Source organism: Protopterus annectens, chromosome 6.part1, assembly GCF_019279795.1.
Source record: "Protopterus annectens isolate FY-2018-M chromosome 6.part1, PAN1.0, whole genome shotgun sequence".
Lineage (NCBI taxonomy): Eukaryota > Metazoa > Chordata > Ceratodontiformes > Protopteridae > Protopterus > Protopterus annectens.
The window spans coordinates 46,534,170-46,547,886 of NC_056738.1; the positions used below are offsets into that span (position 1 = coordinate 46,534,170).

Genomic DNA, 13,717 nt, shown 5'->3' on the forward strand with positions numbered 1-13,717 from the left:
GTGCTGTGGTGTGGGCGGAAACCATGTTGTGTAGAGGAAAAGAGATTGTTAGAGTCTAGGAAATGCATGATCTGAGTGTGTATGCATTTCTCAAGTATCTTTTTTAAAGGAGACAGAACGGCTATGGGGCGACAGTTAGAGAAATCATAGGAATTTCCCACCCTTATGAAGGGCAATAATGTAAGAGATTTTCCATAGTTGAGGGAAGTGCTATTCCTGTATGAGACTGGGTAGGATAGAGAGTCGGCAGCCACTTTTAGGAAATGAGCAGGTATACCATCTGCTGCAAGTGTAGTGGGTTTAAGTTTTAAGAGGTATTTTTTATTGTTGAGGTTGGGACAGGAGAGAATATGAAGGGAGGTAAGTTGTTAGGAGTTTTGTTGATATGGATGAGTAGCTATTTTTGGAAAGTTGAGTTGATAGTGATTTAATGGATTCAATAAAGTTGTGATTAAACTGAGAGGCTATATCACTATCTGTTTTTGCATAGGTGGGAGTTGGTGTGGAGGTTTTACCAGGTTTTAGTAGGGAGTTTATTGCATGCCAGAACTTTTGGGGGTTATTGCGGAGTGTTTATTTTGTATATCTAGAAAGTAGTTCTGTTTATCAAGCTTTGTTTTTTTACCTGATTCCTAAGCTGTTGATAGTTTTGTTTCGATAGACTAGTGTTATCTTTCTTCCAGGTTTTCCATGCCTTGCCTCTGTTTTTTTATAGGGCTCTAGTGGATTTAGTAAGCCAAGGAGTATAATGTTGCTTAGCTCTAATTTTTCTTACTGGGGCAACTGAATCAAGGATGTTAATAAGAGTACTATTAAAATAGTCCACTGCTTGGTCTAGGTCAAGGCTGTGCAGTGGTTCCCAGTTACATTTTTTTTTAATATAGTGTTGAGTTCTAGAGGGTTAACATTGCAATAATTTCTGACTTGTCTATAGACTGTAGGTTTGGGTAAGTTACTACGTTTATGAAGGAGGAGAGTAGAGAGATGGTCACTAAGTCCGTCAGGTAGACTACCTACTTGGTAATTACGTTCAAGGTAATTTACTAATGTCCAATCAAGTATAGATTCTTTACGGGATTGTTTTTGTCTACTCTAGATGGTTCTGGAATGAGTTGAGAAAATCCATATAGGTTGATGTGATTAGTGTTTTTTTTTTTTTTTTTTTGAGTTACAGACAAGCCAGTCAGTGATTAGATCACCTAATAAAATACTTTCCTGTGTAAGTAAAGAAGGATACTGAATAGACCAGACTCACTGTGAAATACACAAAGTTGGAGGAGCTCAAGAGAACTGAAACCTCGCTGCTTGTTCAATGAAGAGCAAATGAGATCTAGTGAAATGGCTAAGTCAGTTCCGAGGGTCGGAACCGAAACCCACAGGTCAATGAATGAATGAAAATGATAACATCAGATTGTTAATTTTGTCAGTTCATTAACTAGGTAAGTAAACTGTTTCTTCTTGAAACATTTACAGCCATGACCTAGACCACAAATACAATGACAAATACAACGTATACTTGTGAGTATACAGTGGATATAAAAAGTGAACACACCCCTGTTAAAATGCCAGGTTTTTGTGATATAAACAAATAAGACCGCAATAAACCATTTCAAAATTTTTCCCACCTTTAATATGACCTATAACCTGTACAATTCAATTGAAAAGCAAACAAATCTGTTAAGGAAAAAATATAAAAAAATGAAAAACGCACGATAAGCTGGTTGCATAAGTGTGCACACCCTTAAACTAATACACATACACAAACACACACACACACACACACAAACATACTTATATGCGGATCATCAATGTAGCCAATCAACCACAATGTTTTTAACAGCTACCAGCTACAAATACCTTCAAACCATAGATGTTTGACTCCAGAGATCGTTGCCAGATCAGACTGGTTGCTCACACCACTTGACTATAAGATGAGTGATGACCAGAGACTACAGCACAACCCCAGACTGGTAAATCTGCAGGTACACCTAACCTATGCTCTTGCAGTGTTTCTGGGGTTATGGGCAGACTATCTCACAAATCCTTGGGCAAGGAATACTTGATCAACAAAAGAATTCTGGTAACAAGTTGTAGTGTCAGTGTGTGGATAGGTTGAATCTCTGTAATTTATAGAAGCATTTCAAGCCATGCTCCTTTTTCGGGCAGCAGAAAGGATATCAATGCAGGTCTTAGCTGCATGGACATTTAGAACACTTGCCTTTAGACAGTGAACTTGGGAATTTTTCACCATGTGCATCAGGATGAAGATCTTGAAATGTGAGAACAATGGAAAAGAAATGCAGGGCTCAGGGGCAAGAAATGATCTTATGCTGCAGTGTATGTACTAGCACATGGTGCACAATCTTCAAAGAGAAAAAAAATGCTGAAAGGCAATGGAAGAGAGGATGAACCCACTCTTGGACTCATGATATTTTACCAAGCATTAATTTATTAGTGTCAATTAAAGTGTTCATACAGTTGAAAGCTGAAGTGGGTTCTTCAGCAAAATCCATACTAATCTAAAGGCATCACACCAACGTTGTGTTCTAATATTTTTAATGGGATTTGTATGATTTGTCATTCCTTGAACAGCTAATGAACTATTTCATCAAAAAAAATGCAAACTTTTCCTGAATTTGCATATACTTGGAGAATGATGCATTAAGCATGGAGGTACATGGTGCAAAACTGTTACATGGGATGGGGAAGCTTAGGGCTGCTAAGTTAATGAAAAATTTCACTGAAGTAGTCTGTCAATTTACTGCAATGCAATGGACCACACACAACCATTTACAATACTTAAATCAGCATAAGGCAATTTCTCATGTCAGAAGTTAAAACAGGATGTTTAAAATGATTACACGTTTTTTTTTTCTTTACATCTCTAATGACTGGTAGGTCGAGATAAATGCCATTAATTAAATACAGATGAGGTGGGTCTAAACTGCTACTTGCATCCATATACCAAATGCTCTACTTGAAATATAACCTGAACTGACCACTATAAATGAAGATCAACATTTCATTCCTTCATACATTCCTCAAGACAATTCTACCTATGCCAGACTTCAAGAAATAACATGAGAAATTTGTAGACACCTGAAATACATGACCAATGGGTTATAAAATCAAATAAAGTGTGTTACAGGAATAACAGTCTTCCACACAGTACCAGTATTCAGTTACTGCCTTTATAAAGCCGGTGCAACAGTTAAAACACAAACATTGTGGAATGACATTTAACACTTTTACAATGTTTGGGTCTAAATACACATAGATGCAAAATATCTTGCTACACTTACCTGTTAGCTTTGCACCACTCTATGCTCTTGACTGCATGATCATGAGCTGTGAAGCAGCGGAAGGGGTACAGCTTGACAGACCCATCTACCTGACGAACTCTCTGGAGTAAGGACTTTGTGACCAGATTCCAAATTGCTACTGTACCTTAAATACAAATGAGTGAAGATAGAAAAGTAAATTTACAAAAAAAAAGTCCATCTTAAAACCTAATAGCCTTACAATTCTGGAGGCATATACTTCAGAACATAAAATTTATCATATTTACAGTGATGCTTAGGCAAAGCTCATCAATCTTGTAAACCAATAAAAAATCAATTATTCACGAGAGAGAGAGAGAGAGCAGGTTTTTCCACTCCTGCAGTTACCAGTCAATTTTTTTCTCTTCTCTTTGCATCACATAAAAAGGGGATGGTGCCCCTCTTGATGGTGCATGATGGTAAACCACATACAACATTCAGAAAGCAAGCCTAGAGTATACACCCATTACAGTTTACTCCCACCTGCTGAGTAAGCATAATCTGAGAGAGAAAAATAATTGGCCAGCTTGCAAGGAACACCATACACAGTCACTGGATAGTTGGATTGTCAAAAAGAGAGTGGAAGAGTAGGGGGTATTAAGCATCCAAATTCACAAACCTTATTAATAAATGAACTGATATGGACAGTAGCCACCTGACCCATCTGAGACTGGGAGTCTTCCAAACTAGGTACTTTTTTCAGAAGAATCAGAAGCAGTAGCCAGCTCAATGGTGTAGTAGCAGAGAGACATGACTATGCCACAGGAGATCTAAGTGAGTAGCAATTCAGGTGCTTGTAAGGAGGTGGCTGGTGAAGATGGAAGTGACAGGCTGTTGCTATCTTGCCCGTCACAGGGGAGGGAGGCTGCTCTGGTCAGCAGAAGAGTGACACCTTGTGAGAGCAAGTAAGTATTACCCAGCTCAAGCTACCCAAATGCATGAGGTTATGGTGCTTAGTATCAGAAAAGCTGAGGGGAATTTAGAGTACTGTAGCATGCTTTCCTTTGGGAGACAGCAACAGTAGACTCAAACGAGCAATGGGGGGGAGGCTTACAATGGGGAGAAAGCAGGCTGTCCCCCACCCCTGCAGGACCAGCAAGATGGCCCACTTCCCTAACACTCAACTCCCACCAAAGAAAGGAAGGGCTGATTGGGATTCCTGGGTGGGAATGAATGGATCTCAAGTTTCTCATCAAACCCAGGAATGCAACTGGCTCTTGTGTTCCAGGAACAAATGGGCAGATAGGGTGTCAGTAGTGCAGCAATTAGACAAAGGTCCTGGGGATGAAAAAAAAATGCAGGCAGTAACATATACCACACCACCCCAAAGAGACAGCAGAAGAGCCGAAAGATGAACACTTAGAAGGCCACATCCTGTAATATTACATTGCCAGTGTACGCCTGACTTATGGAATTAAAGTGCAAATAATGATGCTGGATGAAACTGTGACCCAATAACATGACCACTACACAGGAAACATCAGAAGCAAGCAACAGAAGACACAAGTGGCTAACTGTCTGGTTTATGCAGATGACAATGTGATCACTTGCACACAAAGAAATTAATTCCTCCCTTCAGGATGACAATGTACCCAAGTACTGGCTTCACAACAACAACGTAATCCATTCTAATGCTATTTGTCACAAGTAAAGGGTTCTCCTCTATTCAGAATATCAAGATATTTCATCCTTAAAATGTATGCTCCCAGTCAGAATAAAGCAAAAACACCAAAAACTAAAGCTAGACCAAACATTATCATTTTTATCCCATGATGAGCAGTGGGCTAAAAAAATACTTGGTCTTTTTAAAGCAACGTGTAGAATCTCTATAAATGCATTGTTGTGTAGTCTTCAGTACTCTATTTCTGTCACCATCTTACATTCCTCACAGAATTTTGAAATCCTAATCCTCCAAAAAAACAAAAATAAAATCCTTAGTCAGCCAACTAAGCCCATACTATAAATGTCATAGCATGACAATTAACAAATCTAACTGGCTCCCAATGGACTGTAGGGCCACTGTCCTTCTCAATACACTAACCTATAAACTACTAAATGAACACTACTACTACTCCTCAGAACTATACCACATTTCAGAGAACCACATATATGCTCTCAGCAACAAGGATGATAATCTATTTTACACACACACACACACACACACACACACACACACACACACACACACACACACACACACACACACACACACACACACACACACACACACACACTTGGCAGTTGCTGAAAAGAAATGTTATACTTCAGACCCAGTACAGTAGAATACGGTTCCACAATCAGAGGTTCCTCACCATTCATGTCTTTCTACCAGGATGTTTTTGTGGCATTTGCAAAACTCTCAGTTCTACTGCTTCATGCCACCTTTGATGGCGGAAACTGATTATCAGTATTAAGTAACTTGTGTACTCCCTTCAAGCAGAATCTGATCAGACAATGTAAAGGGCAGTTCTCTCATTTGTCTTCTGACAAAGGAAAACAGGAAGTTATAAATGGAATAGGGTAAGGCCAATTTTGACACCACTTTTGTGAATAAAAGTGGTTTAGTCCTAAGGGACACTTGATCTTTGTGAAACAACAACAAATATGGCTCCCAACTATGAAGGCTTGAAGTTCACAGACCTTGCGAGCAAAGGCGATGCTCACCAAGTCTTCTAGAACTTCCAAATTGGCTACACACCGACCAACAGCTTAATTTCAGTTATACCAGTGTGAAAAGAGAAACTGAGAAAAGGAAGCCAGTGAAATTTGTCATTTTGGGTAAAATTCAGTTACTAGCTAGCAAGTACACTGCCTGCATGCCAGCAAAACTTACAAAATAAAAATGTTGGTATCAAAACTTAAAACAAAATGCCATCAAGCAGAAAGGTTTGTCCTAAACAACTAGTGCTAAAATCATGGACTAAAACTAAATGTCAAAAATACTTAATGTAGCCTTTGAAAAATCATCTACATCAGGGAACTGCCACATTGACTACATGCCCCTAAGGTCTGACTCAGTTGTTTAGTATTTGGGAACTTTTCTGGACAGTGCCCTAACTTTTGACGAACATTTGTCCACTGTCATAAGAAAGTCCTCTGATACTGCACAGCTTATAAACAAAGACACTGTGTCTAGATCTACGGATGTCATTGCCCCCATTTAATCAGCCCTCATTAAGTCAGTCATTGGATATAACGCCCCCTTTGGCATGTATCTGTCCAGACACATGCAACAACTGGAACACCCACAGAAATATTTACTAAAAGGCCTAAACAACATGTCCTACACTTGGTATCAGACAGACTGCTGAGAGGTGACCTGTGTCTGGCATACAAGGCATCCTTTGACCCAATACTGATTAATTTACTGTGCATCAGCAAGTCAAAAGGCATACGAAATACTCAATCTGGAGATCTAAACATCTTCTGCAACATCAAGAGAATGGTTTGGAGGGACAGGTATAGCTCACAAAGGATACCACTGCTCTGGAACACATTCCCCATCCACATAAATCAAAGTAACAAAGTTCATCCCAGTCCATAATCAAGTACAACTTGGATCTATGGATGGGAAAGAGAACAATTCACCCTATGACTGTTTCCTTACTACTAATGGATAGAGACAGCTCCTAAATGCATTATCCCAAGCATAGATCCTGTCAAATCGTCTATGGTGTGTGACCCCAGCTATTCTCACTGGAGACCAAATATAATTAATCAGTCATGGGATGGATGATGCCATCTCTAATCAAATGGGATAGGTTAATTTGACACAAAAAGGGAAACTGGCTAGGCTTAAAATGGCCGCAAGGGCAGCTAGCCTAGTGTTTACCTATGAACCTATAAGAAGAAATTTAGGGAACTAGAAAAGGTGAAGTGAAAACACTGTTGAGCTGTTCAGCAAAAAAACAGTTTAGCATCAGTTTTGGTACAAGAAATGACTTCCAATAACTTAGAGGAAAAATAAATCAAATGTATTCAGAGATTAAAATAAATGAAACACACTGAACAGGATATACCAACTCAAATAAGAGATGGCTGGGAAAAAAAACAGAAGAAGCTTTAACTATCTTCTCAGATGAATTGATAAGACTGGAAAATAAAAGCTGGTGAAATGAAGAAAAAGTTGGCTGAGCAAGAGGCTTCTCAAGCATAGCTGTTTCAAAACAAAATGTAACGTTAGAAGACACTGTGAAAAAAAACTAAGATTGTCTACTGCACCAGAGAAACTGAAAAGAAAAGACTATTAATTTTATAAAAGTACAAATAAGCAACTGAACTGGTGTAACACAGCAAGACCTGATAACTGAAACAGCACATTGGGTGTGTGATCCAAACCTGGTTATGAAAAAGCAGCCAAGACCTATTATAATAAAGATGCAACCATACCAGCAGAAAGAGTTGATTCTGACAAATCTGAGGCAGAAAGGAAAAGCATTATAAATGGAGAGAGCGTAGTGATTGTGGGAAATGATCATTCACTGTATATCAGGCAGAAAGAGAAGCAAATCTAGCCCAGAAATTGGGGAATGTCGAAAGGGAGGTGAGAAATTCAAGCATTTTTATCCAGTTCTCTTCAGAATAGCTGTCTTCAGAATATTTTATGCAGAACAGGCTAAGTAGGAAATAAAGTTTATCCAAACAAAGCGTGAACCGGGAAGCAGAAGGGGTTTCCACTTCTCATTCGTCTAACAATAAAGCTCATAAGCTTTGCCAGTGAAACCTTTTCAGTGTTCCAGAGGAAAATGCTTGAGACACAGAAAAAGCACTGGAACTGACTAGAAGAATCAGGAATAACTTGATCTGAACTAGAATCTGATGTTAGGATATAAAAATTATCTGGAAGAAGACCACCAACACATTGACATTAATGACTAAATGGGAGACTATAAAGCATTAATCATATTTCTGAAATTTGGCTTTGCAAGAAAAAATAGCTGACAACAACTGGAGTTTTCCTGATTTTGTTAAACTTGTGGGTGGATTGTAAAGCATATACTCTACTATATGCCATTATTGTTTAGAAGGACTCAAAGAAAAAAATAACTGTACATAAAACAATTTTTGCTCTTATTAGTATTTGGATAAAACACTTCATAATATATAAACTGCATGTTATATTATAAAGCAGTTTTGTATAGGGTGCAGTTAGGGGTATTTTAAATGTGTGTGGGCTTTTTCAGTGACTCTTGTATATCTTCAAGATATTAAAGTAAATAAGTGCTTTTTCTTAGTTGCAAGAAATGCAAGCTTTACACTGTAACAAGATAAGAAAGACTTGTCAGACGCAAGTTTAAGTTAATATAATGCTGTGATCTTTGGCTGCTGGGGTGGGGTGTAAAAGTGTACAGACTATATCATATCATAATAAGAATAAAGATAATTTCCCTTGTTTTATTAAAGGTGGATGTCTAGATTAATGTCCTTGGCTTAAACTATAAACAAGCTTCCCTTGTAAGCAAATAGGCTTAACAAATACAACAAAATTATGAAAAGCATGAAAAATGTTAAGGTGTTTGTATCTGCAAATATATTAGCTTGTTGATTTTCCATTAGCAAATGTTCTCAGTGAGAGACAAAGTCAAAAGCTGAAGGTAGCTGGCCAGGGGAAGTTTGTAAATTTCACTCAGAACACAAGGTAAAATGATTCCTTCATGTATCTACAAGATTTGTTAGTTGCTTTTTTTTCTCCTCATTGCTACTATGACAAGGAGTCGAGCTGTCTACAGGTGCAAGCAATTAATCTGAACAGTTCTTAACATTCTTTGAAAGAAATGCAAAATTTAAGGTACAATGGACAAGCAGTTCAGTAAAAAAATAGTCAAACTTCGGGAAGTGAATCGGAGATCGTATTCTCCCCAGCAGCCTTAATACCTTAGTGTATTTTAATAGAAAAGTGCACAATTAAGATTTACTTAAAGCCAGCCAAATGCACTTTTTCTTAGGACTAACAGTTAATGTTTTCTGAAAGCATGCAAGCTGTTTTTCACACCTGGGAGGCAACAAAGCAAAGAACAGACCGCAACCACTGAAAGCGGGAGCTCAGGCTGTAACATGAACTTTAGTACGGACAACCTTAAGTTGAGATTAGGCAAAGCTTCTGGGTGCAGTTGTCATTATCGGGCAACTATTCCTATCAGGACGGTTAAACATCATTTATTGAAAATGTACACAGACTATTGTTTGTTCTAAGTTAATAGGGAATGCATTTTTTTGTTAAAATTAATTTTTTGACGGTTTTCATTAAAGCAAAAAGTCTTGAAAAAATGTTATGTAGGTTTGAATTGAGATGAGATGAAAAAACTGTATAAAAGTTCACAATGCCATTGTGTGTTCATGTGTTTGGGTCTACTTCATAACACTGAATTTCATAACACTGAGACCAAAACATCTAAATCCTAAAACACTGAAATCCCAAAACATTGACAACTCAGAACATTAAAAGTGTGCTTCATAACATTTAAAACTACATTGCACAAGTAAATAAGAACCCCTCCACCTACACCACCACCTAACAAACACACTTTCTACTGCATTTCTGCAGGGGGGGCAAGACCCCTGCACACCCCCTGTAAATTAAAAATCCACTGTAGTGCAATCTTGGAGGTGGTATATTTAATTCAAGGGGGGGCGAGGCTTGCCCCCCCCTGCAGAAACGTAGCAGAAAGTGTGTTTGTTAGTTAGGTGGTGTTATAGGTGGAGGGGATCTTATTTACTTCTGCAATATAGTTTTCAATGTTATGAAGCACACTTTCAATGTTCTGAGTTTTCAATGTTTTGGCTTTTCAGTGTTTTGAATTTTCGATGTTATTGTCTCAATGTTATGAAGTAGACCTCTGTGTGTGTGTGTGTGTGTGTGTGTGTGTGTGTGTGTGTGTGTGTACACATGTAAGACTAAAGCTAAAAATACACATTAAAAACTGTCATGTATAATAGATGGGAACAATCGCTTTTAACATAATGACTGCTTTATCCATACTATATAGGAATGTTAATGGCCTTTAGAGGTACAGACAAAAAGGAAGAGTGTAGAGTATTGAACTGCATTAAGAAATGCAGACTACAAATAGTAATGCTGCAGGATACGCATCTGGAAAGAAATGAGCAAATGAATTTGACAAAGGATTTCAGGATGGATATTCATCAGAATATTAGGGACAAAGAAAAAGGAGTATAATAATACTGATTTGCTAGAGGGGTTCCAAAAGTGATAGAAGAGGGAAAAAAGACAATAATGGTAGATCTGTGGTAGCAAGGGACTACTGGCAAGGAATGAGTATTATGCTTGCATGTACTTACATTCCACCAAAAACTGCTATTACAGAGCTTGAAATATCACTTACAGGTGTGGGACTAGAACATGACTTGTAATAACGAGGATATGTCGGGGGCCTAGAAGGGAAAATATAACAGAAGAGTGAACATTTCTGAACAAATTTATGAAAATATTTGGTATGGCAGATGTGAATTTACTAGTAGGAACTCAAAGAATTTACACATTATTCCCCAAGGTACAACAACTGGGATAGACTGGATAAAAATTTTATTTTGCAATAGTTTGTGCATTTAACTGAAAACTTCGAAACACATCCAATAACTATTTCAGATCACTTACCAATAAAAACCAATATAAAAGGATAATGAAGTAAAAATGAGCCACTGGCTCCTACCCACCTATCTGTTAGAAAGAGAAGAATTCATGGGATAGGTATTGGAAATTACTCAAGTGTTAACAGAGAAAGTAGAAACTTCTTCAAAGGGGGTAACTAGTAAGTGAGATAAAATGGAAATGGTGTTGAAAAACAGGGTAGAAATAAAAGAAAGAGAAATGGTTACATAGCAATAGCAATTACTTTGAGGGGCTGACACAGGTTACAATATTGTAGAATAAGGAGAAACTCACAAAACGACAGGAGGAGCAAATGCATAGTACTAAAAGGAAAATATTGGAAAATTTGGATAATATGCATGAGTCTAGAAAGACTGCTATTATTATTTTGATAAATCAATTGCATAAATAGTTTTAGCACAATGATTTAAGCAACATAAAGCAGAAAGGGTTGTTGGCAAACTTAGGAACCTATGACAAGAAAAATAACCAGAGATCATATAACTGTATTAGAAATATTTCAAAATATTATGAAAAATTGTATAAAGCAGAAGAATGTGGAAACCACCAGCAAGAACAAATGGAAATATTTATGGAAGATGTAATTATGCCAAGGTTAGAGAAAGATAAGGTTCAACACACAACAGTGAAGTTAAGAGGAGATGAGATAAAAACGGTGATGTATAATAAACTGGTAGCAGACGCTTCAAGAATAGACGGTATTCTTGTGGAAGCCTGGAAATTAGGAGGGAAGAAAGTGATAAAAGACCTGGAACACTTTGTTTAATTGTATTTTAAACGGAGGGGAAGCACCAGCACCTTAGAAATAAGCTATGGTGGCTGTACTACCCAAAGAAGGTAGAGATCCATCAGACCCAACTTCATATAGACTCATTTAAATTTTAAACAATGATTATAAAGTGTTTAGATTAATAGTAGTTAGAAATGGCAAATGTGTTAGCCAAATTGATAAAGATCAATGTGGTGTGGAGGGGAGGCAAACATTTGACGTTAACAGAACAATGATGATCCATTGGGAAGCAGAATGTAAGAAAATATTGCTGCTGTTGGTGGACCTTGACACAGAGAAAACATTCTACAGAGTAAGCTGGGACTTTTGAGTAGGACACGGAATCGTTTACATTCCCTGATACAATAAAAAGGTTAATTAGGAGAATACATGAAGGATCGGAGTCAAGAATTAAAAGGGGGGGGTTGTTCCCCATGATAAGTTGTGTTTGAGTACAGCAACTAGGCACGAGTGTCCCCTTTCCCCTTCTTAACCGCTTTACATTTAGACCCACTGTCAAAAAAAAAAAAAAGGGATGCAGAAATTCAAGGATATAACTGGTATGGTAATCAAGACAAGTTGGCTTTATTTGCAAATGATACTATTTTGTACTTGATAAATCCAGAAAGTGACATTTTGGTGTCGTGGAACATTTTCACATAGTTTTAAGTCTTTTCAGGATATAAATTAATGATGATAAAACAAAGGCTATAGCTGTAAATTATGCAGCCACACACAAATTGGTTCAGCAACACCCATAGTTATGGGGACACGATAACACAAAGTATTTAGGAGTAATGACTAAAAATACTTTTGATATGGCAGCTAAGAATATGTGCGAAAGAAAATTCAAAAACCAAGAAATTCAAAGCTCTTGTTTACGGATATGGATAGTAAAATAAAAACAATGAAAATTATTTTAGTCCCTTTAGTTTTACATACAGGTCAGGCAGATTTTTATCAACCAGACAAGTTATGGAGAATAATTAATAAAAAGGTGAAGGCATTTATCTGGGAGTGAGAGAGAGCAAGCGTTAAATGGGGATACACTGATTCTCCCAATAGAACAAGGTGGTTCACTCCTCAAAAAATCCTTGTGTCTGAACAGTTTACCAAGTTAACAAATGAATAAAAAAAGGGTTCAAGTGAAGATGGAGACTCAGAAAGCCAGGGTCCTCCCCAACACAGTGTCAGGATGGGCAAAAATGCTAGAGACAATGTCAGAGCCACCTGCAAGCTAATTGAATAAGCAGCACAAGAAACCTGACTGCTAAGATAGAAGGAAAATTCTTCCACTTAGCAGTACAGACCTTATAAGGGGTGAAGACTGCCTAGTGGCTTTGCTCACCTCTGAAACATCTGGCAGGAGGAGGAATATAAACCATGAACAATATTCTCATGTGTTGCTGAGAAAATTTCTTCAGCTTGCATTACAATCATTTCTTGTGCCGTCAGAGACTTCACAGTCTGAAACACTACCTTCTTTGTCAGACACTAAGGTTCAACAAGGACAAGCTTCAGCCATTCCTCTCCAAATTTTGTGATTAGAAACTGGATCAAAGAAAATGGGGGGTAATGTACAGGAATCTAGACTTTTACAGGACAGAGAATGTATCATGTTGTCAGCTTTTCCTTGCCTTTCTGAAACTGGCAGAACAAAGAAATTACCTCATTCGCCCATGCGGCAAACGAGTCAACTGCATATGTACACCTGCAGACCCTGACAAGACTATACTATCAATCTTCATCTCTAGAAGAGTTGCCTAGGAAGCCACCCAGTACATACAATTCTCCGGGAACATGAATATCTATCAAAGTAACAACTGCCACATTATATATCATGAACTGGTTTGTCAGAACTACTGAAGCACAACAGGATGGATTATGGCTTTAGCTTCCCCCAAAGAGCACTGCCTGCAGCTCCAGCTGATTTATGGAGAGGACAAATTTATGATGATTCGCCAAGCCATGCCAAACCTAGAAAATTCCCCAAGGAGA

General features: G+C 37.8%; 1 protein-coding gene across 1 annotated transcript in view; it reads right to left on the minus strand.

Annotated features, from left to right (window-relative positions):
• The window catches only part of GTF3C2 (general transcription factor IIIC subunit 2), a 2,978,836-nt gene that overhangs the window by 871,554 nt on the left and 2,093,565 nt on the right, over positions 1-13,717 (minus strand). Inside the window, exon 13 of the mRNA XM_044075341.1 lies at positions 3,303-3,447. Within this exon, the coding sequence (XP_043931276.1) occupies positions 3,303-3,447 (145 nt within the window). The remainder of the gene's footprint in view (positions 1-3,302; positions 3,448-13,717) is intronic.